The sequence below is a fragment of the Notamacropus eugenii genome, chromosome 2 (assembly GCF_028372415.1).
Source record: "Notamacropus eugenii isolate mMacEug1 chromosome 2, mMacEug1.pri_v2, whole genome shotgun sequence".
In the NCBI taxonomy this organism is placed as follows: Eukaryota; Metazoa; Chordata; class Mammalia; order Diprotodontia; family Macropodidae; genus Notamacropus; species Notamacropus eugenii.
In genome coordinates, this window is record NC_092873.1 from 525,733,891 (window position 1) to 525,758,029 (window position 24,139).

Consider the following 24,139-nt stretch of genomic DNA (forward strand, 5'->3'; position numbering starts at 1 on the left):
GGTAGTTTGGTATAGCATTAACCCATAAATTAACTTTGATTGCGTTGTCATTTTTATTTCATTTGCATAGATCAGTCATAAGCGCTAGATAGTCCTCCAGCTACTTAAATGCTTGATTTCTTTGCTTACATCTTTTCTTTTTTGCAATTACATGTAAAAACAATTTTAAGCATTTTTAAAATTTTGCCAAATTGTCTCCCACCCTCCCTCCCTTCTCTCCTCACTGACAGTTTGATATGGGTTATATCAATCAATCATGCAAAATACATTTCTATATTAGTCATAATGTGAAAGAAAACACAGACTTCTCCCCTCAAAAAGAAGCCAAGAAAAATAAAATTTAAACAACATGCTTTGATCTGCACTCATACTCAGTTCTTTCTTTGGAGGTGGATAGAATTTTTTTCATCATGAGTCCTTTGGAATTATCTTAGATCATTGTATTGTTGAAAATAGCTAAGTCATTCACAGTTGATCATTGTTACAATGTTGCTATTACTGTGTACAATGTTCTCCTGGTTCTGTTCACTTCACTTTGTATCAGTTCATGTAAGTTTTTCCTGAAAGCTTTCTGCTTGTTATTTCTTACAGCGCAATATTATTCTTTCACAATCATATATCACAACTTGTTCAGTCATTCCCTAGTTGATGGTCATCCCCTCAATTTCCAATCTTTTGCTACCGAAGAAAGAGCTGTTGTAAATTTTTTTTGTACACGGAGGTCCTTTTCCTTTTTGTTTGATCTCTTTGAGATACAGACCTAGTAGTGGTATTGCTGAGTCAAAGGGTATGCAGAGTTTGATACCCCTTTGGGAATGGTTTCAAATTGTTCTCCAGAGTGTTCATAACTTCACCAACAGGTCATTAGTATCCCAATTTTTCCACATCCCCTCCAGCATTTGTTGTTTTCCTTTTCTCTCATGGTAGCCAATCTAATGGTGTGAGGTGGTACCTCAGAGTTGTTTTTAAGTGCATTTCTCTAATCAATTGTGATTCAGAGTATTTTTAAAAATATGACTATAGATGACTTTGATTTTTTTCTGAGAACTACCTGTTCATATCCTTTGACCATTTATCAACTGAGGAATGACTTATATTACTTTAAATTGGACTCAGTCCTCAATATATTTGAGAAATAAGGCTTTTATCAGAGAAACTTGCTATAATATTTTCCCTAGTTTTCTGCTTTCCTTCTAATCTTGGTTGCATTGGTTTTGTGTATGCAAAATCTTTTTAATTTAATGTAATCCAAATTATCAATTTTATATCCCATACTGATCTTTATCTCTTGTCTGATCATAAATTCTTCCCTTATCCATAGATCTGAAAGATAAACTATTCCATGTCCCTTAGTTTGCTTATGGTATCACCTTTTTATGTCTAAACCATGTACCCATTTTGACTTTATCTTGGCATATTGTGTGAGATGTTGGTCTATACCTAGTTTCTCTCAAACTGCTTTCCAGTTGTCTCAGCAATTTTGTTAAATAGTGATTTCTTGTTCTCAAATTTTAGATCTTTGGATTTGTCAAACACTAGGTTACTATGGTTCTTTGTTACTAAATAGGTACACTATTGTGTACCTAATCTTTTCCACTGATACACTACTCTATTTCTTAGCCAGCACTAGATTGTTTGGATGATCACTGCTGTGTAATATGGTTTGACATCAGATATGGCTAAGCTACTTTCCTCCACATGTTTCTTAATTCATTCCCTTAATATTTTCTTATCTTTTGTACTTCCAGATGAATTTTGTTATTATTTTCTTTAGCTCTATAAAATAATTTTTAGTAGTTTGATTGATATGGTCCTAAATAAATATATCAACTTAGGTAGAATTGTCATTTTTATTATGTTGGTCAGGCCTGCCCATAAGCAATTAATATTTTCCCAACTGTTTAGATATGCCTTTGTTTCTGTGAAAAGTGTTTTGTGATTGTGTTCATATAGTTCTGGGGTTGATCTTAGCAGATAGACTCCCAAGAAGTTTATTTTGTCCACAGTTATTTTAAATAGATTTTCTCTTTTATCTCTTGCTGTTGGACTTTTTTGGCAATATGTAAAACTGCTGATGATTCATGTGAGTTTATTTTATATCCTGTAACTTTGCTGAAGTTGTTAATTATTTCAACTAGTTTTTTCTTTTAGTTAATTCTCTAGGATTCTCTAAATGTACGTTCATATCATCTGCAAAGATTTTGTTTCCACATTTCCTTTTCTAATTTATTCCATTTATTTTTTATTTTCTTAGCATTTCTAGTACAATATTGAATAATAGTTGTGATAATGGACATCTTTGCTTTGCCCTTCACCTTATTGGGAAGATTTCTTACATATTACCATTACAGAAAATGATTGCTGATGGTTTTAGATAGATACTACTTATCATTTTAAGGAAACCTCCATTTATTCCTCTGCTTTCTAACTTTTATAGTAAGATTGAGTGCTGTATTTTGTCAAAAGTTTTTCCTGCACCTATTGAGATAATCATATGAATTCTATTGGTTTTGTTATTGATAATTTGTCGGTTATGCTGATAATTTTTGTAATATTAAATCAGCCCTGCACTGCCACTATAAATCCCATCTGGTCATAGTGTGTGATCTTTGTGATGTATTGCTGCCATTTCTGACATTACATTCAAAAATTTTGCATCAATATTCATTAAGGAAGTTAGTCTGTAGTTTTCTTTTTCTGTTTTTTTTTTCTTTTTCTGGTTTATGCCATATTTGTGTCATAGAAGGAATTTGGAAGGATTCTTTCATTGTCTATTTTCCCAAATAGTTTATATAGCATTAGAATTAATTGTTCTTCAAATGTTTGGTAGAATTCACTTGCGAATCCATCTGGTCCTAGGGATTTTTTTTTTGTGAAACTAAGTCATTAATGGCATGTTCAATTTATTTTTCAAATATAAGGCTATTTAAATATTCTATTTTCTCTTCTGTTAAACTGGGAAATTTATGTTGTTGTAAATATTCATCCATTTCAATTGAATTGTTAGATTTATTGGCATATAATTGGTCAAAAGAGCTTCTAATAATTCCTTTGATTTCATGTTCTTGGTGGCAAATTCACCCTTCTCATTTTTGATACTTGTAAATTTGCTTTTCTTTTTTTTAAAATCAAATTAATTAATGCTTTATATATTTTATTGTTTTTTTTTCATAAAACTTGCTCCTGGTTTTACTTATTAGTTTAATAGTCTTCTTACTTTCAATTTTATTAACTTCTGCTTTGATTTTCAGGATTTTCAATTTGGTGTTTAATTCGGGGTTTTAAATTTGCTCTCTTTCGAGTTTTTTTTTTTAATTGCATGCTGAATTCATTGATCTTCTCTTTCACTATTTTGTTTATGTATGCATTTAGAGATATACATTTCCCCTTAAGTGTTGCTTTGGCTGCATCCCATAAATTTTGGTATGTTATCTTATTGTGGTCATTCTCTATAATAAAACTGATTACTTCTATGATTTGTTCTTCGACTGACTCATACTTAAGGATTAAATTATTTAGTTTTCAATTAATTTTTAGTCTGTTTCCATGGTTCTTTATTAAATGTACTTTTATTGCATTATAATCTAAACAGGATATATTTAATATTTTTATTTTTCTGCACTTGTTTCTAAGATTTTTCTGCTCCAATACATGATCAAATTTTTATGCAGGTGCAATGTTACACTGAGAAAAAGCTATATACCTTTCTGCTCCAATTCAGTTTTCTCCAGAGGTCTATCATATCTAACTTTTCTAAAATTCTATGAATCTCCTTACCTTTTTTTCTTGTTTATTTTTTGGTTAGATTTACCCAGTTCTGAGAGGGCAAAGTTGAGGTCCTCCATAACCGTAGTTTCTGTCTATTTCCTCCTGTAATTCATGTAACTTTTCCTTTAGGAATTTGGATACTATTCCATTTGATGTATATATGTTTAGTATTGATATTGCTTCATTGTCTATGGCACCTTTTACAATTTCCTTTTAACAATAGTTTCCCTCCTTATCTCTTTTAATTAGATTTCTTTTCCCCTTTGCTTTGTCTGAAATCATAATTGCTACCCATTTGTTGTTTTTGTTAAACTCCAGTTAAAGCATAGCAGATTTTACTTCAGTCCTTTACCTTTACTCTGTTTGTGTCTCTCTGCTTGAAGTATGTTTCTTGTACACAACATATTGTAGGATTCTCTTACTCATTTCCATTTTATGAGTGAGTACATGTTATATAATCACAGTTATGATTATTGTGCATTTCTCTCTATCCTTCTTTCCTCTTTGTTTATCCTTCCCTTTCTCTCCTTTCATCCTTTCCCTCCTCAAAAGTGTTTTGATTCTGACCACTGCCTCTTTCAATGTACCCTTCTTTCCATCAGCCTGCTGTTCTTTCATACCCCTCCTTCCACATCTCTGTAGGGTTCTATCCTCAACTGATCATGTATGTTATGCCTTCTTTGAGCCAATTCTGTTGAGAGTAAGGATCACTTGATGCCTACCACCCCACCCGGCACTGTAAAAGTTCTTTTGTGCCTCTTTTATGTAAGATAATTTACTCCATTTTTACTTCTTTCTTCTCCCCTTTTTCAGTGCATCCCTCTTTTCTTACTTTTTTTTCTTTTTGAATATTACTTCAGCATAGTTGTCAACTCATATCCGTGACCTCTGTTTTTGTATATTCCTTCTGACTGACCTAATAATGAGAAAGTTCTTAGGATTACAAGTATCATCTTCCCAGGTAGGAATGCAAATTGTCTAACCTTATTGAATCCTTTATGATTTTTCTTTTCTCTTTGCTTTTTAGGCTTTTCTTGAGTCTTGTATTTAAAAGTAAAATTTTCTATTCAGCAATACTATATTGTCTTTACATCAGGAATACCTAAAAGTCCTCAATTTTATTAAAAGAACTTTTTTCCCCTGAAGGATTATACTCAGTTTTGCTGGGTAGATGATTCTTGGTTGTAATTCTAGCTACTTTACCGTCTAGAATATCACATTCCAATGTTTTAATGTAGAATCTAAATCTTGTGTTATTCCTTCTTTCCTTTCTCTCTCTCTCTCTCTTTCTCTCTTCCTTCCTTTCTTTCTTTCTCTTTCCCCCCTCCCTTTCTTTCTCTCCCTTTCTTTTTTCTTTCACTTGCAATATTTTTTCCTTGACCTGGGAGCTCTGGTTTGACCATAATATTCCTAGAACTTTTCATTTTGGGATTTCTTTCAGGAGGTGATGGATAGATTTTTTTTCCATTTTTAGTTTGCTTTCTGGTTCTAGAATATCAGATGAGTTTTCCTTGATAGTTTCTTGAAAGATGATGCCTAGATTCTTTTTTTTGATCATGGGTCTCAGATACTGTAATAATTTTTAATTATCTGTCTTCAATCTATTTTCTTTGTCAATTGTGTTTCCAAAGAGATATTTCACATTTTCTTCTATTTTTTCATTCTTTTGATTTCATTTTATTGTTTCTTGATGTCTCATGGAGTCATTAGGTTACACTTGCCCAATTCTAATTTTTAAGGAATTATCTTTTCCAATGAGCTTTTGTACCTTCTTTTCCATTGGGCTAGTTCTGCTTTTACAGGAGTTCTTCTCTTCTGTGAATTTTTGTGCCTCTTTTACTTTTTGGCCTATTTTGCATTTTTTCCCTTCTTCACTGATTTTTTGTATCTCCTTTATCAAGCTTTGACTTTTTTATGATTTTCTTGCATTACTCTAATTTCTTTTCCCAATTTTTGCTGTACCTCTTTTATTTGGTTTTTCAAATTCCTTTTGAGCCCTTTCATGAGTTCTTTTTGGTCCTGAAACCTGTTCACATTTTTCCTTGATATTTTGCCTGCAGTTGCTTTGATTTTATTGTGTTCTTCTAAGATTGTGTTTTTATCTTCCATGGCAAGGTTCTTTTTTTTGCTGTTTGCTCATTTTTTCTAGACTGTTTCTTGATTTCTATCTTGATATTAAAGTTGTGCTCTACTCATGGGGTCATGTGGGGTAAGGTATGTCCCAAGTTTCGGATCTTTTTTGCTGCTGCTCTCAGATCTAGTTCTGGGGGTCTGTAATCTTTTATTTCTTCAAAGGTGGTATGATCTGAGGAGAGATGTGGTCACTGCTCTAGTGGCCTGTGCTTTGGTCATTGAGCTACCACAAGCATTCTTTTTTGCTCTGGAACTTTGCCAAGGGTCCCCGCTCCTGTTAGTGTTCTTCCTTGCTCTATGACAGTTACCATGAACTATATGTGGGCAATGCAACATAGTACTGAGTCCACTGCCAGCAAAAGAACCCCTGTAATCTCCTTCCGAGCAGCTGTCAGACCCCTTTACCATATGTGGAATGAGAACTCCAGAAGCTGCATCTGCAGTCACTGACTCCATTGCTTCCAAGGTCAATGGCTGGCTTGTGGGGGCTCAGCTAACTTGCTGTGGCCTGCACTGGACTGTGCTTCACTCATACCCTAGTGAGGCAGACTCTTCCTGCCATCATTCTAAGTTGTTTTGGGCCAGAAAATTATTTCACCTTGCCATTTTGCTGGTCTTGACACTACAGAAATTATTTTGAGGTGTTATATTAAAGTTGTTTGGAGGGGATTTTGGGAGAGCTTAGGTGATTAGCTGTCTAACATCTTGAAGTTTTTTATTTAAAGAGCACTTTGTAATGGAATCTATACAAAAATAGATCATATGCTTTTGTAGATTGACCACTATTTTTTTGTGTGTGTTTTTGTAGTTTTTTTTAAAAGTAGAATTTTCTATAATTGTCTCTTGGATTTTATTATTGTAATACAGAAATGCTGTTGATTTTTCCATCTTTATTTTGTACCCTGAAATATTGAAGGAACTATCTTTGTATCTTTATCAAAGTATCTTTACTGCTTTCCTAAGATTTTCTAAGTGATCATAATGTCAGCAGCAGTAGTGAAGTTTTATCTCCTCTTTGCCTAACTTTATATCTTTAATTTCTTTTGTTTTATTGCTACTGATAATATTTCTAAGACTATGCCAAATAATAGCAAGGAGAATAAATGTTCTTATTTTTACTCCCACATTTATTTGGAAAGCTTATAGTGTACTCTTATTGTATAGGATGCTTGCTTCTGGTTATAAATGGGTATTTTTATGATATTAAAAAAAAGATCTGAGCCTGTATTTTATTGGGATTTTAGCAAAAATTAGCATTGTACTTTGTCAAAAACTTTTTCTGTGTCTCCTGAAATTGTCATGCAGTTTGAAATATTTTGTTTTTAATTTGATTACGTTGATCTAATTTTTGAACTGATATTAATTAATTATGTTGTTCTATAATTTCCTTTTTTGCTTGTTTCTTACCTAGTTTAGGTATTAAGACTACATTGTCTCGTAATAGGAGTTTCTGAAAGAATGTTTTCTTTTTCAAGTTTTGAGAATAATTTGTGTTATTAATACCAATTAATCTTTAAAAGTTTGATAGAATTCTCTTTTAAGGACATCAAGACCAAGAGTACATCCCCTTTCCCTCCCTTTCCTATATTTTGATACTGCCTTTACACCGAGTTTCATTTCATTTTCAAAGATGTGATTATTTAAGTGTTGGACCTCTGTTAATTTCAGTATTTTATATTTTTAGGGTGATCCTCTATTTTTATTCTTATTTTGTTTGCAAATTATTATACATAAGTTCAATTCTTCTGAATTTGTCTTGATTTCATTTTCTAAATTTATTATTGTATTGATTTGATTTTCTATGCTCTTATTTTTAATCAGGTTTCCTAAAGGCTTATTAATTGTATCAGTCTTTTTAAGCATCATCTTTTAGGGCTCATGATGGAAAATGCTATCTACATACAGAGAAAGAACTATGGAGTCTGAATGCAGATCAAAGCATTTTATTTTCCCTTTTTTTGTTTTTTCTTTCTCATGGTTTTTCTCTTTTGTTCTGATTCCTCTTTCACAATGTGACTAATGTGGAAATATATTTAATATGATTGCATATATATAGGCTATATTGGATTGCTTGTCATTTTGGGAGAGAGGGAGGGAGGGAGGGAGAAAAAAATTGGGAACTCAAAATCTTATAAAAGTGAACATTGAAAACTAAAATGAATGAATAAATAAATCTTTTTAAAAACAGGGTTAATGTTAATACCTACTCCCAAGGTCATTATGAGGTCAAAATGTGATAATATCTGTAAAGGTCTTTACGAATATTAAAGCGTATACAGAACAAAAAAAATAATTTTTTAGTTTTAGCTATCTTTCCTACATTCTTTTTGATTTCCTACTTTTAAATTTTGTTTTCTATTTTCAGCATCTCATCTTTTGTACTTATTTTCAGATTATTTATTTGTTGAGTTTCTAATTTTTAAAAATGAATAATTAATTCATTATTCTTTTTGTCTTGCTAATATATGTTTTTAGGGATTTTTTTCCCCAGAAGACTGCTCTAGTTGCATCTCAGAAATGTTGGCGTATTGTTTCATATTAGTATTGTTCTTCATATATTTATTGATTGTTTCTATGATTTGTTCTTTTATCCACTTATTACCAAATATTTCATTGTTAAATCTCTATTTGGATATCTTTCTTTTGCTTGTGCTCTATGAACTAACAATTTTTTAGTACATTATGGTCCATAAAGGATATGTTTGTTATTTCTGTCTTATTTTACATTTATTTGTAATATCTCTGTGTCCTGAAACATGTTTCATTTTTTAAAAAACGTTTCACATGGCACTGGGAAATATGTCCCTTCTAAATGGGGCCACTAAAGATGATGCCACAGACTTTTAGCTCTGTTTTCTCTAAGCAGCTTGTGCAATTCTATATTTTCCTTTTGGTTTACCTTTCTGTTAGATTTGTCCAAATCTAAGAGAGAGAAACTAAAGTCTCCTACTATTTCTGTATTACTCTTTGTCTTCTTGCAATTCAGACAATTTTTACTTTATGAATTTATAAATTTAGAATTTACTTTATGAATTTAGATTTAGAACATATAATTTGCATTGATATTGATTTGTTTATTGTTCCTTTCAGCATAATGTAATTTCCTTGTTAATTTCTATTATATTGTAACTTTTGTTTTTGTTGTGTGTGACAGCATGATTCTAACTCCTGCATTTAGGGATTTATAGGAGGTATAGCAAATTTTGTTCAAGCCTCTCATATTTATTCTGTGTATATCTGTGAGTTTTTTTTAGGTGTGTTTCTTGTAATCAACAGATGTCCAGTCTATCATTATTTCTTTTTATGAGATTATTTAATTCATTCACATTTAAATATATGAGTTAGGTTTAGCTTTTCCTCCATTTGCTTCTGCAATATTTCTTTTCTTTTAAAAATGAATTAGGAATTCATTATGAATGAATTATTGTTGTTGTTCTTTCTCTTTTAGGACAATATTTTGCCCTACAATTTTTTTTTATGAATTTGCCTTAACACAGTATTATTCCTACAAACTCTTCCCCTTTACCCTTAATCTGCCCTCCCATTTATGTCCCTTTCCATAGCTTTATAGTTGTACCTCATATATTGATTCCTCTTTCTTTCTTCCTTTGACTTAGTTATCTTCTCGGGCAGCTAGGTGGTGCAGTGGATAGAGTACCAGTGCAGGAGTCAGGAGGACCTGAGTTCAAATGTCACCTCAGACACTTGACACTCACTAGCTGTGTGACCTTGGGCAAGTCACTTAACCACAATTGCCTCATCCTGGGTCATCTCCAGTCATCCTGATGAATATCTGGTCACTGGATTCAGATGACTCTGGAGGAGAAGTGAGGCTGGTAACCTGCACAGCCCCCTCATTCAAAACGAAGTCAAGTGCAAGTCATGTCATCATTTCTCTGATAGCGTGGTCTTCTTCGGCAACGAAGGATGAACAGAGATACAACTTAGTTATCTTATTCTCCTCTTTTCTTCCCTTGTTTTTTTCACCAGGTTAAGTAGGTAATTAAAATCCTATATCTTTTCCTCCATTTCAACTTCTTTTTTTTCATTTTATGTACCTTTTTCCAAAAATGATTTCTTTACTTTGTTTTCTTTAGTAATTATCTTCCCTTTCTGTCTTTTCCAAATGTTTGCTCTTTGATTCATAATTTTATATTTATTTATTCCCTTTAGGTTCTTTGTGTTCCTTGTGGAATTACAGCTTCTAAAGTCGCAAATTTGCATTTCCTCCGCTAAGCAATTTCTTTGTCATTGCTCTATATGTAGATCTTGACCCATTCCCTCCCTCCCCTTTTTTTCTGTTGTGTTTCACTTTTAGAATGATCAATTTCTGTAGGATGTAGGGTGATTCTGGGTCACCATTTAATCCCTCTCGGTCTCATAAAATTCCTCTTCTCCTCCTCCATAAAAGGGGATAATAGCACCTACCTCAATGGGGAGATAAACTATGGGAACCAATTAGATCTTAAAGAGGAATAGAAATAGTTATTGTTATTGTCATTATTACATGAATCATAAGTCTCTTTGAGATAGTTTTATAAGAAAGTGTCACCATCCTCCTCCTCCTTGCCCACTTCTCAGCCCCCAAACACTCTAGTAGAGTCCCACCCAGCCAAGAAGCAATCATGGTTCTATGGGCCCCCTGGGATTCGAGACTCACAAGCCTCTAATACCTGCACCATAACATCTGTGCAGGATGTATTCTTACTTCAGGTTAAGCCTTAGCTCCAATATATGATGGGGCAGGTAGGTGGCACGGTGGCACAGAACTGGAGTCAGGAAGACCTAATTTCAAATCTGGCCTTACATACTTCCCAGCTGTGGGACCCTGAGCAAGGCACTTAATTCTGTCTCAATTTCCTCATCTAAAATAAGCTGCAGAAGGAAAGGGCAAACCACTCCAGTATCTCTTCCAGGAAAACCCCAAACGGTGTCACAAAGAGTAGGATGTGACTAAATGCAAGTGAACACGAGGAAGCAATAACTGCTAGAAACTTCTTTCACCTAACCACCCCTAAGGGGCTGGAAGCTGCCTCTTGGACCTGGTAAGAGTTGCTAGAGCTCCATGAGAAGTGTTAATAGCATGCTGGAAGCAGGCAGAAGACCAGGGGAGGGGAGACAACCATACCTTTTAGGGGAGGACCTTTGGTATAATGATTGGCATGGGCAATGATTTTTTTTAAATCCATTTCTTTTGTTTCATTTTTATCTTTATTTTCCATTACTACATTTTCTAATAATACCTTTTCCCTCCCTTCCCAGAGAGCCATTCCCTATAGCAAATGTAGCATGACCCTCTCACTTCCCAACTTCCACTTGTACTGGCAAGTTCTGTCCCCAGAGGGCAGCTGTCTATCGCTCTCCTCCAGTTTCTACAGGAAATCCTGAGAGGATGTGGTTTCTCATGTTTGTTTTAGCTCCCGAGCCCACACTGGTATCATTCCTTTATCAATCAGAATCATTTGAACTCCATCCACTTTTAGAAAAAGGATTTATTGAGAATACATAGCAACAACAATAGTCATATAGACATTTCTCCAAAGAAATTGAAGGTCCACTCTCCCCTTGTACACACAGGATTCCTACAGAGTGGGCTTACCCTTAAAGGTGCACATCTTGAAAACTTATGTGGCAAAGGGGTAGCTTGAAACTCCCACTCCTGGAAGAACTTTTCTCCCTTTGGGAAGTGCTCACAAAGTTCTCCTTATGTGTAGCTTTCAGCCAGGCTCTGAGGATCTGAGGCTTCCCTGAGTTCAGAGTCAGTTCTTCTCTCCATCACAAGAGGGGATGATGATTCCTCAAGCCAACAATCTTTCTTGTGACTGCCCTCAATTATCTGTCGGCACTTTCTCTGTCATTAGCCACTACAACTCCAACAGATTCTGACTCCAATCATGGGTGGGGCATCTAAAGGTCCCTCTCTCCCTTTGGTTGGAGAGGGTGGAAGAGGATGCCCAAGAGCTCCCTCTACAACCTTCATCTAAGGAGGGTGCCCTGAGGCAGTCACCTCATCATTTCCCTCCCTAGATAGATAACCCCATCATAGTCCCAGGCTGGGTACTGACCCCTGTCTTTCATCGTCTTTTTATGGGGTGTTTTCTCCCATTAGACTGTGAGCTCTTTGAATGCAGGAACTGTCTTTTGCCTTTGTATCCCCAGCATTTAGACACATAGTAGGTGCTTAACAAATGCTTATTGAATATTGACTTCTGGATGGATCCACAGAATATCCCAAATTCACAAGGTTGCTACCTGGACAATTTTATCTCTGAATACTACTTTACCCAAAATCATAGGGAAAAAAAACCAAAAGGAACACATTTGTTTACAGACAAATGGTGACTGGATGAGAAAATATAGCCATCTGACCCCTTCACCCCACCCCCTCCCAAGCCTACATCTCAGAGCAGTTCTTTCCTCATTTGACAGGTGGGAAAAGAGACTGATCTCCACCAAGTGGCAGTCCCTCAGTATTTGAATCCAGTCCCAGCCCAGCAATTCTTCAGGATCCACAGTCATTTAGAAGAGGTTTTCTTTGTCACCCACAATCAGACCCTCAGTTAGGCCTGGCTAAAGATAATCTTCTCAAGTCGCACATGTTAGATTGGCAGCAGGCAAGAATTCTGTGTAATCCTCCTGGAAGGAAAAATGTGAAGGTTCTAAGGATTGTTCCTTCTTCCCTCAGTATACATAGTATGAAAAAGATGGGGGAAAAGTTCAGAAAAACTAACACACATAATGAAGAAGACTGCCATTGTGTGCAGAGATCCACACTCATAGTTTCCTACCTCTGCAAAGAAGCTGTGGGAGAGGGTACACATCACTATATACACACAGAAGTACATACACACACATATATATGTATATATAATACGTATGTATGTATATGTATGTGTAATTCCCAAAAGCTCTTTCCACATCCTTCATATATATATGTGTATGTGTGTATGTGTATATAAGTGTGTAGATATATATGTATGTGTGTATATGTGTGTAGTTATATACATGTGTATATATGTATGTGTACACATATGTATACATACACACACATATATACATGCATATCATATAATAGAGAAATAAAAAAAACCCTCACTACCCCCCAAGAGTTTTGTACAATCAGAGGGGTTAAGTTTGAATGTAGCCACTAGATGATCTCCAGGTATAGTTCAATGATGAGACTGACTACAACTCTTTCCCTCTCATGTTGTTTTTTTCCTAGTCTTTCAATACTTTCCTGCTGAATTCCTACCCTTCTCTTAAACACCAATTTAAACACTTCTTCCAGGAAGCTTTCCTTGATCCCCTCAAACCAAGTAAATTCAAGAAGCATTTATTAAGCATCTAAAGTCCCACCATGGTTTAAGGCAAGGCATACAGCTTACATTATACTGAGGAGAAATAGTACAAACAGAGAGAGGTAAATTTAAAAATAAATTCAAAACAGCATTTTGTTTGCTACATGCCAGACACCGAGTTAGGTGCTGGGTTTACAAAGTCAAATTAAATAAATAGTGCCTGTCCTGAAGGGCCTTTAGGCTCTTTTGGAGGGGCAAGGGACACCTGGTATTTACACAAGTAAGTATACGCAGATAATATTCAGGCAGTGAAAAGTAATGGAGACAGGAAATGGAGTTTTATGTGAGAGAAAGGCTGTATAAGAAAAGTGAGGAAAGGTGGAACTGAGCTTTGAGGAATGAAGGGGCAAAGCACTAATACCAGGATGATCATAGACCTAGAACTGGGACTTTAGGAGCCATCTAGTGCAATCCTCTCATACAGGTAGAGAAACTGAGGTCTAGGGAGGGGATTTTCTCAAGATCACACAGATGGTGAACACAAGTGGTGGGATTTGAACCTGGGTTTGCTGACTCTATAGCCTGGGTTCTTTCCCTTGTACCACAGTGTCTCCTTACTTCAAAGCTATTTATTATAAATATTGTGACAGCTGAATAGCTAGCAAGTCTTGTTGACATGCATAGAAGAAACATTATATCATTACAGAACGCTTCTGAGGATCATCTCTATCTGCATCTCTATCTTACCCTCCTCCTAAGCTCGAAGCTCGTCTGGTGATGACACTGGTTCTCAGCCAAAGGGCACAAAGTCCATGACTGGGCCCACGTCTTGAAACTTTTCCAAGCTGGGAAGAAGTGGCCAGAACTGAAGCTTCTTGAGCATATTTGTCAAGAAGCCAGGACCATCTCTATGTCCCAGTACATTTCTAAGAAAGCTTTCTTAGCTGTTTTTTTTAAGGTTAATGATTTTGTGTTTTTTTAATTCCACCTAATAGTATTTTATTTTTGAATTATATCTAAAGATAGTCTTCAACAATTACTGTTTTTATGCCATTATGAAATTTTTCTCCTCCCTAAGACAGGAAGCAATCTGATATAGATTATAGAGGTACAATCATATTAATCATATTTCCACATTAGTCATGTTGTGAAAGAAGAATCAGAACAAGAGGGAAAACCATGAAAAGAAAAAATATACAGTCTGTTTCTATCTGCATTCAGACTCCATAGTTCTTTCTCTGGAAGGGGACAGCATTTTCCATTATGAGTCTTTTGGAGTTGTCTTGGATGATTGTATTGCTGAGAAGAATTGTCTATCATAGCTGATCATTGAATAATGTTACTGTTACTGTGTACAGTGTTCTCCTGGTTCTGTTCACTTCACTCAGCCTCAGTTAATGTAAATCTTTTCAGGTTTTTCTAAAGTTCCCCTGCTCATCATTTCTTGTAGGACAATAGTATTCCATTCCATTCATATACCACAACTTGTTCAGCCATTCCCCAATCAATGGGCATTCCCTCCATTTCTAATTCTTTGCCACCACAAAAAAGAACTGCTACGATATTTTTGTACATCAAGTTGAATGATTTTGAAAGAAGTAACTGAAAAGACCTGTTGGTTTTTACCTCTAGGGTCAAATACAAACTCCTCTGTCTGGCCTTTAAGACCTTTACAACTAGTCTACAACCTATCTTTCTAACCTTATAGCTACATCAACTCACAGCATCTCCCTTGAGCAAGAGTAGAGGGAGGAGATTCTCGAGATGTCTGTTCTTGCCTCTCTTTAAGTCCTATTGAAAATAGCTCTTGCTACTTAGATTGTATTTACTTGTGAACCTCTTGTATCCTATTCCCAAGACCAGAAAGTGCTTTGAGGGTTGAGACTATCTCACTTTTGTCTTGTAATTCCTAGGGCCTAGCATTAGCCTAGCTGTGTCTGTGTTAGTCCTTCGTTTTCAAGAACCACACCATCAGAGAAATGATGACATGACTTGCACTTGACTTTGTTTTGAGTGAGGGAGGGCTATACAAGGTCATCAGCCTCACTTTCTCCTTCTGAGCCATCTGGATCCAGTGACCAGATATTCATCAGGATGACCGGAGATGGCCCAGGATGCAATGGGAGACCTTGGCCTTTTTAGGCTAAGACCTTTTCAGGTACTCACTTAGAGTGAGGTAATGCCCATTCAGTGAACACGCCTCTTTAAGAAGTAATCAGGAAAGAATCAAGAAAGAAAGAAATCTAACCAGTAAACCCCAAGTTAACTGGGCATTCTCAGGCCATCCAAATTTACCTTTCTTTGGAGAGAAGGGGGGGTGGGGTGGGACCAGAAAGGAGTTAATGAGCTGAGTTACCCAGCTAGTTGGATTCCTTTCTTTTCTTTCCTTCTGTCCTTCTTTCCTTCTTCCTTCCATCCTTCCTTCCTTTCTTTTCTTTTCTTTCTTTCTCTCTCTTTTCCTCTCTTCCTTCTTTCTCTCTTTCTTGTCTTTCCCAAAACCTTAAACCCAGTGCCCTCTGAAGCCCATACCTTGCACAACAATAAATCCCTGCCCAAACTCCACTTAATGGCTCTTTTTGGGACCCTCCTGGCTTCAGAGTGATTATCAATAGTGACTGTTGCTCTTTCCCTCCCAACTTGATTTACTTATTTTTTTCTTTTGCTCATTAAAGGGGTCATTCTCTGATTACTTTTTAAAGAGGCCTATTCACTGAATGAGCATTATCTTGCTCTAAATGAGTACCTGAATAGGCCAAGGTCTCCTATTGCATCCTGGGCCTTCTCCAGTCATCCTGATGAATATCTGATCACTGGATCCAGATGGCTCAGGAGGGGAAAGTGAGGTTGGTGACCTTGTGCAACCCTCCCTCACTCAAAACCAAGTCAAGTGCAAGCCATGTCATCATTTCTCTGATGTCATGACCCTATTTGAAAACGAAGGACGAACACAGACAGGAGCAGACTGAGCTGCCTAATGAGGACCCAGCTAGCTGGGTTACTCAGCTCATTAGCCTAGCTAGCATGGTGATGTAAAGGATCCCCTTAAGCTTGAGAGTAGAGATTTTTGGTTGGTTGTTTGCTTGATATCGTACTGGTGTCTCCATGGGGAGTCTGGCACATAAGAAGGGTTTAGTAATTGCTTATTGATGGATTTCCCAATATCTAGGCTCAAAGTAGATGCTTACTGTTTAAGGTACTACAACTCTTTCCCCAATGGAAGACATATAGGCTCTCAGTCGTGCTCCAGACACTTACTTGCATGGAACTCCAAGCAAGTCACTCTGTCTGCTTCAGTTTATTCATCTGCAAAATGGGGATATGCTATCTTGGGGAGGGGAGAGAAGAAGGGGGAGAAATTCAGAACTCCAAATCTTGTAGAACTGAATATTGAAAACTAAAAGTATTAAATAAATTTTTTTAAAAAATGCACATACCTCCCAGGGGAGTCATGAGGATCAAATGAGATATGTGTCAAGGGTCTTGCAAAGCGCTATATAAATGTTAGCAATTATTGATCATTATCTGTAAAATATAGCACTCCCCTTCTTGGGCTGGTGGAAGTCATATATTTGGTTAACATCTAAACATATTTAACAGGAAATACGACTGCTGGTTAATATCTCGACTTCCAGGCTTCCCTAGCATCCAACAGTGCTCTGTAAGGTGTTTTCAAGAGCTGCTTCATATGGGGGGTGGGGGAGGGGGCAGGGGACGGGGCTTGTTCTGCCCAAAGTTCCCAAAGCAGGGATTCTTAACCTTTTTGTGTTAGAGATCCCTTTGAGTGTCTGGTGAAACCTGAGACGCCTTCTTTGAATAATGTTTTAAAACACAAAAAATAAAACTCATAGCAATTGTACTGAAATAAAGATGTATTTCTTTTTCTCTATCAGTGCATCCTTGGACCCCTAGGTGAAGAAGCCCTGTCTAAAGGGAAGTTGTTTAGTCCTGTCTGACTCTGTGATTCCATTTGAGGTTTCATTTCTTTCTTTTTTCTCTCATTTAATAGCATTTTATTTTTTCCCAACTACACATAAAGATAGTTTTCAGCATTCCCTTTTATAAGATTTTGAGTTCCAAATTTCATTTGGGTTTTTCTTGGCAGAGATACTGGAGTGGTTTGCCATTTTCTTCTCCAGTTCATTTTACAGATGAGGAAACTGAGGCAAACTGGGTTAAGTGACTTACCTAGAGTCACTCAGCTATTAAGTGGCTAAGGCTGGATTTGAACTTAGATCTTCCAGACTTCAGGCTTATCACTCTATTGTACCACCTAGTTGTCCCTCCTAAAAGGAAGACGAGTTCCAACGGGCTGGCCAGGGGACTAGAAAGGATCTGCAGGTCGGGCGTTCAGGGTCCTCTTCCGTTAAACTTGAGGAACCCCTGGGTTGTCTCCCGTTTTGCTGTCTCACTGCCTCCAGGACCCCAGGGCGGCCATCGTGCGGCTGTGGAATACCCCATTGAGAAGGAAAGAAGAGGGCAGATCGCAGAGGAGGCAGCAGCCAGCGTAGTTAGTTAGCTGGGCTCCCCAGCTCCGGTGGGCGGAGGCGCGGGGGTGGGGTGGGGTGGCGTTAGCGGGGGAGGGGGTCTAGCTGGCTTGCCAGGGAGGGCAGAGGCCCAGGGCGTGTAGCCACCGCTCCCCGCCGGGGGATGTGTTAGGAGGCGCTGCTGGGCTGCAGCTGCGGTCGCCACCGCTGCACCCGGAGAAGCTCCGCTCCAGCGCCAGCATCCGTTCCCATTAGGGGGTGTTACCGATCCACCCCCCAGACACAGCCCTTTAAAGGGCCAGGCCTCGAAGGGCCTGCGGGCTGCAGCCGGCCTCCGATGCCACAAGTTCATTTCGAGTTGGGTGGTCTCTTTTCGACACTCACTTTCCCGGAGAAACGGGGTGATACTTGGCGGTGAGGCTCCAAGGCCGCCGGCCCCACTAAGATTCACCGCCCAGGCCTCCCAGCGCCCTAAGGCGTTCCACGACTTGGGCTCTAGAACCCGGCTGCCGCGTGCAACAATGTTTCTAAGGGCCTTGGCGTTCCGAGTTCCAGCGGGGGTACATTCTAGGAACGCGGCTCTTTCCATTGCAGCCCTGGCAGCCAGCACCAGATCCTGCCTCCCCCCAGCTCCACACCACTGGTGGTGGCTCCCATGACTTGGGACAGGGTTCTAGCCGGGCAAGGGCGAGGGCTGGCCCGGGGGTTGCTGGGGGGCTGGGCCTGCGGAGCGACTGGAGGAACTAGGGTAGAGGTTCTGGGATGGGGAACGTGAAATTGGGCCCGGCGTGCTGGGGGTGGTGGGGGAACGTGAGGAAGTGAAGGTGGATGGGGTGAGAAGGGGGCTAGGAGTGGGGAAATGGGGGTATGGGGGCTGGTAGTGCCCAGGGCAGAAAGAAGACAGAAAAGAGTTTCCCTCCCTCTTCTAGCCTCTCACCCTGTAGGGGTGTGTCCCATAGCCCTGAGGCTGAAGGTGCAACAGATCCTCCCAACCCGTCCTAGCACCGCAACAGACTCGAACCCCGCTACCTGGCCCTGGGGTTAAGGTGAGAAATAGTTTTGGGGCGGGGCTCTACCTCGCCCAATGGGAGGGGGAATGATATTGACCCAGACTGCTGGCGAGGGATGAGAACGACCAAACCAGTTTGGCTTAGAGGCGGGGAGGAGAGCGGTGGGTAAAGGAGAGGAACTGACAAAAACAGGTAGGAATAAAGGGGAGGAGAAAGGAAGGGAAAAGGGGGAGGGTAGGGGGGCAAACATCGACAAAGCTAGTTTGTCTCAAGGGTTAGTGAGATGGATTTGGGAGTCTGGAAAACTCGGGTTCGAATCTTGCCTCTGACACTTACTACCTATGTGACCGTGAACATATGACAACATCTCAGAACCTCAGTTTCCTCGTCTGTAAAATGAGATATTTGTCTCTGCCAAGCTCCAGATTTATGACAAGTACGAGGTCTTGCTTCAGGAGGCATGGGGTGGGGGTGGCGATGGGGCATGCGGTGCTCCCTAGCTGGGCAAGAGGGTCGGGGCGGCCCGAGTACAGGGCGCCGCGCCGACTGCACTAGCTCACCGCCCCTCGACTGCTCATTAGCCACCGAGGTGTTTTCTTAAGGCTGTTTTTTTTTTTAAGCCTCCTTCCTTCCCACCCCCATCCTCATCCCTAAGTCGGTGAGTTGGGGCTCCGCCCTCTCCCCTTCCCCCCTATCGGGAGAGGGGCCCGGCAGGCGGACGAGTGCCCCGGATCAATCACAGCTTGGAGGTGGGAGCGCCGCCCCCCTCCCGCCTACCCGCCGCCGCCACTGGAACTCCTGGGCGAGTTCCCACGGCCGGTGGGCAGCGGTCGCGGCAGCAGGCGGGGACAGAGGCGGGGAGGGGCCACGGGAGGGCTCGACGAAGCGCTGCTTAGTTAACGCTGCCCACGTGCGAGAACTGGGTGGGAAGAGAGGAGGGACCCCCCCTGCACACACACTGGGCTAGACGGCCGGAGGCAGAGAACCCGAAGGGCACCGGAGGGGTGCGTGGGGCTGGCTGGTCCCGGGCAGGGCTCGTGGGTGCATCCTTCCTGGGGCTTGGGACAGCGCTCTGGGATTCCCAAGCGCTGGTTCCGCACTCGGGGAGTGTTGGGGGTGGGAGCAGAGGGGCTGGGTTGAGCTGCCTTCTGACCCGGCGGGGCTCAGCGTTCCCTCCCAGCCCTACGCAGGGGGGCCAGGGGATAAAGCCAGGCTGGACTGGGGTGGCGTGGAGGGCAGCTGGGGGCCGCGTGTGCCAGGCGCGGGGGTGGTGGACACCAAGTCTCGTTCTGTCTTCCAGGGGCAGCGACGCGGTGGCCCACCGGAGGGGGACCGAGGCGGGGAAGGGCAGAAGAGTTCTGGGCTTTTCCATCCGTCCCGGGTGTCGCGGGGCGCCTATCTTCGCCTTCCCGAGAGGTGATGGCTTCCAAACTCCTCCGGGCCGTGATCCTGGGCCCCCCGGGCTCAGGCAAAGGGACCGTGTGCCAGAGAATCGCGGACAGCTTCGGGCTCCAGCACCTCTCCAGCGGCCACTTTCTACGGGAGAACATCCGGACAGACACGGGTGAGTAGAGAGGGAGCCGGGGGGTGGGGTGGGGTGTGTGTGCGTGCGTGTGTCTGTGTGTCTGTGTGTGTCTCGGCGTGTTTGTGCGCGCGCGCGCGCGTGTGATTGAAAGAGAAAATGACCCCTCGCATCGCTAGCCCTCCCGCCTCCTTCCCCTCGTACGTGCCGGGGCGCATGCAGCCAACCAGCGTCCGGCCTGCCTGGCAGCCAAGGCTGCGGATTAACCGTACCCGACTTGGAACTGGGGAAATGGGGAGGAGTCTCTGGGGAGGGCTGCCGGAGGCCCGGGGAACAGCACGGTTTGCAGGGATGGAAGTCTGCGGCTGGATATCTTGGGGGGTGGGTTGGGGGGAGCATCCCCTCTGTCCAGCCCCAAGGCTAATCCTGCCTCTCCTGGAAAAACCCGCAGAAGTCCGCTGCCGCTTTTTCTCTGACCTCAGCTGGCCGCGGCTGGCTCCTGAACGCTGCCTTCTCCTTCACTCAAAAGCCCTTTTTTCCTCCGTCCTCTGAAAGGACCCCGACTCTCCCGAACCTGAGAGGCGGCCAGGAACTCAGAAATTCACCTCCTGCCTCCAACACATACTGACTGTGTGACACGTATGTGCCAGTCTCTTAACCTCGAAATGCCCTAGGCAGCTTCTAACATCCGACAAGTACTTCGTTGTCTCAGTGAAGTCACTGAGAAAGAGAAGTCTGTAGAAAACTTGGTCCCCAGCTGCGAATTTGGGCCGGGCCAAGCAGTGGGTCAACATTTACTAAACTGCTCGTTGGAGCCTGTTTCTTCATCCCTAAGATAAATGGAGGGGCCGAACTCTTGTGAGGCCCTCTTTAGCTCGGAATCTCAGAGCCTGTCCCACTGTCTGGCTTGCCCAGTGGAGGAGGCCCGTGGGCTGAGAGCCCCTACCACCTGAAGGGAGAAGATTCCCTCCTGATCAGGTTGGTGTGGAAACACGTGGAGGGAGGGCTCTCCTCCTCTCCCGGAGTTAACTCTTGGCATTCCTCTGTTTCTGAAAGGCGTTTTTGTTCAGTGTTCAGGTGTAAACAACTTCAGAAAGAACTAGAAATTATGGAAAGTTCTAACCTCAGGCCTGATCTTTTTTTGATTCATTACAACTTTCCTGGGAATTCTTGAGAAGGGTGGTGGAATGATTGGAAATACTTGGACCAGCAGGGAGCTTTTAGTGTTGGCTTGAGTAATGCATCCCTTCTTCAGGGGTCCTTGGTGGCATGCGACTTGCCCATGGGATACCACAGTTCCTAAGTGATATGGAAACACATCATAGGTCTAAAGCTGGAAGGGACCCCAGAGGCCATAATCCAACTCCTCCATTATACGGATGAGGAAACTACGTCCAGGTGAGGTAAAGTGACTTGCCCAATCAGTAATGGCCAGTGGTGGTATTTAAACCAGAGGCTGTACCATACTTGCTGCAAATTATAGCCAGAGAGTTTCATGTTAGTGTTCTTTTTTTCGTTTGGTTTTTGCTTGGGGATGAGGGTGCGGTGGGTGGGAAGTGATGGGTTGGGAGTCAGAGAGAGAGGAAGACTGCATGACTTATCAGAAGTGGAATGGGGAGATACATCTGGAGTTCTTTTTGTGTGCCCCCCAACCAGATTAAGCAAGGGTACCCATGCTTCCCTGGGCACAAAAGGGAGAAGGAACATCTATCATGCTTGGTCTGAGATTTTGTGTTGTGGACATTGCTTGGTAAAATGACTTGGCTTTAAAAAAAAGAAAGAGAAAAGAAAAGAAATGAATTTCATGTACAGATGAATTGTCTCCATGCTGAATCTACCATGATTTTTTCAGTATGTATTAAAAACTGGGGGAGTGAACTTACTGACTTCCAAGCCCAAGGGATGTGTGTTTGGGTCAGGTTTCACCTCTAGTCATGGGAAGCCTAGGAGGGGAGGGGAAGGGAGGCCACAGCTGGCGTGGGTTATGGCCAGTATCTTAACACTCCCCATGGCTGAGTGTGATGACAGGCTTTCTTCCAGCAGGAAGCTGTTTGTACAGGCTAGCCTGCTGCTTTTCAGGGCTTGTAGCCTCTCTGCTTATGGGGAGGTCGAAGGAGAGGGAGTAGGATTGGGGAAGAAGATGGATGTTTGTCAGCCCTTCCTCGGGATTTTACCTCCTTGCCACCTGCCTTCTCCTTCTATTTCTCCTCTTTCCTTCATCCCCCTTTCTTTTTTTCAGCATTTTATTACATACTTTCCCACTAGAATAGGAAATGAGGAGAGATGTCAAAGACCTCACTTTTTTTGTCTGTTGGAGCGCCGATATCAAATGCGTTTTGTCTTACAGTGGAAACCGGACAAGAAGGGGAGGGTCAGTAGTTGACTCACAAGTGGCATTTACTTGGGATCTGTGGGGGTTTCGGGGGCTGGTATTTTCTTCTTCATTCCCCTCCTTATCTAAGCAAGGAGAGATGATTGTTGCAAACCAGAAAACATCCTATTTACTTTTCTGTCTGTTGATTGTTTTCTTGGTCTTGGGAAATTAGAAGCAAAGTATCTCCTTTCTGTGTCTTGCCAAGGATCTCATTAAGGCCATAGACAGCCAGCATTTACTAAGTATCTTTCATGAGCCCAACAGGATTAGTACAGTGCCTGGCACATAGTAAGTGCTCAGTAGTATGTGCTTATTGACTGACTGCCAGAACCTAAGATACAAAGACAAAGGTGAAACAAGTTTGTCCTCAGCGAGCTTATCTTCTACTATCAGTCAATAAGCATTCACTGAGTGGGAGGCACCAGGGAGTATTGGATGTTCGATAGCCATGGGTTCAAATCCTTCCTCAGGTACTTATTAACTGTATGATCCTGAAAAAGTTACTGAAACTCCCTGCCTCAGTTTCCTCATGTAGTAAATTGAGGGGAATGTAGTTACATGCCCTCCAAAGTCCCTTGCAGCTCTAAATCTGTTATTACTAATGATGTGCCTGGCATTATTCTAGGCCTTGGTAATACAGAGACCCAAAATGAAATGACTCCTGCCCTCCGGGAGCAGGGGATAGAATTCTGATAGTCTTATAAGCTCACGTTTCTGTAGCACTAAAGGTTTTTAAAGTGCTTTACTTCTAATATTCCATCATCAAAACAACCCTGTGAATGAGGTGCTATTATTACCCCCATTTTACAGATAAGGGAAACTGAGGCCCAGGTTGGTAAAATGTCTTGGCCAGGGTTACATAGTAAGGATTAGAGAGAGCTCTCGAACTCAGATCTTCCTGAGGCCAGGTCTAGCACTCTGCACCATACCAAACTGTCTCTATTTGCAGATATTAGACCTCAGTAAAGGTGGTGTCTAAGGGTAGAGGGGATTTCAAAAAGTCTTTTCATGACCCGTTGGGTATAAGTTCTTGACCATTACTTTGTCCAGCCCTGTTTTCTCTACAGGGTACTGAGGAAATACCTTGATATCGATGGGTACCTTAAGAGTCTCTGCAGTTTGTTCTGGTTTCAATGCTGCCAGAGACCAACAGCTCCAGCCTCCTCTTTTGAGTTGACTTGCTCAACAATGCAAAATAAGTCATTGACAGAGCTGAACCTGGAGTCTGGGCACTTTGACGTGGCCTCTTGCTGTCCGGAGCCAGACAGTGTGGTGTAATGAAAGTATGACTGGATCTGGATTTGAGGTTCTGAGTTCAAATCCCAACTTGGCTACTCACTCCCTGGCTGACCTTGGGCAGCTTCTTTTACCTCTGGCCCTCCATTTCCTCATCTGTAAAACAGAGAGAATTAGAGTACCTGTCCTGCAGGGCAGAGGTGAGGCTTAAATGAGATAATGTTTTGTGTCTCCAGTGCTTAGGGGAGTGGGGGGAGGCTCTGACTGGGAGGGAGTACTTGGCTGCTTGTTGGTTTATTGTGAGTTATTCTCTT

At 41.1% G+C, this 24,139-nt stretch overlaps 1 protein-coding gene across 4 annotated transcripts in view; it reads left to right on the plus strand.

Annotated features, from left to right (window-relative positions):
* The first annotated feature begins 18,007 nt into the window (after positions 1-18,007).
* Positions 18,008-24,139, plus strand: part of AK4 (adenylate kinase 4) — an 88,879-nt gene continuing 82,747 nt past the window's right edge. The window contains exons 1-3 of one of the 4 annotated variants that reach the window (XM_072649747.1): positions 18,008-18,097; positions 18,613-18,729; positions 19,994-20,257. In XM_072649747.1, coding sequence (XP_072505848.1) covers positions 20,113-20,257 — 145 coding nt within the window. In that variant the 5' untranslated portion in view covers positions 18,008-18,097; positions 18,613-18,729; positions 19,994-20,112. Of the gene's footprint in view, positions 18,098-18,245; positions 18,432-18,612; positions 18,730-18,825; positions 18,886-19,427; positions 19,698-19,993; positions 20,258-24,139 lie in introns of those variants that run through there. The other 3 variants (XM_072649746.1, XM_072649749.1, XM_072649748.1) reach the window with 3 other exon arrangements.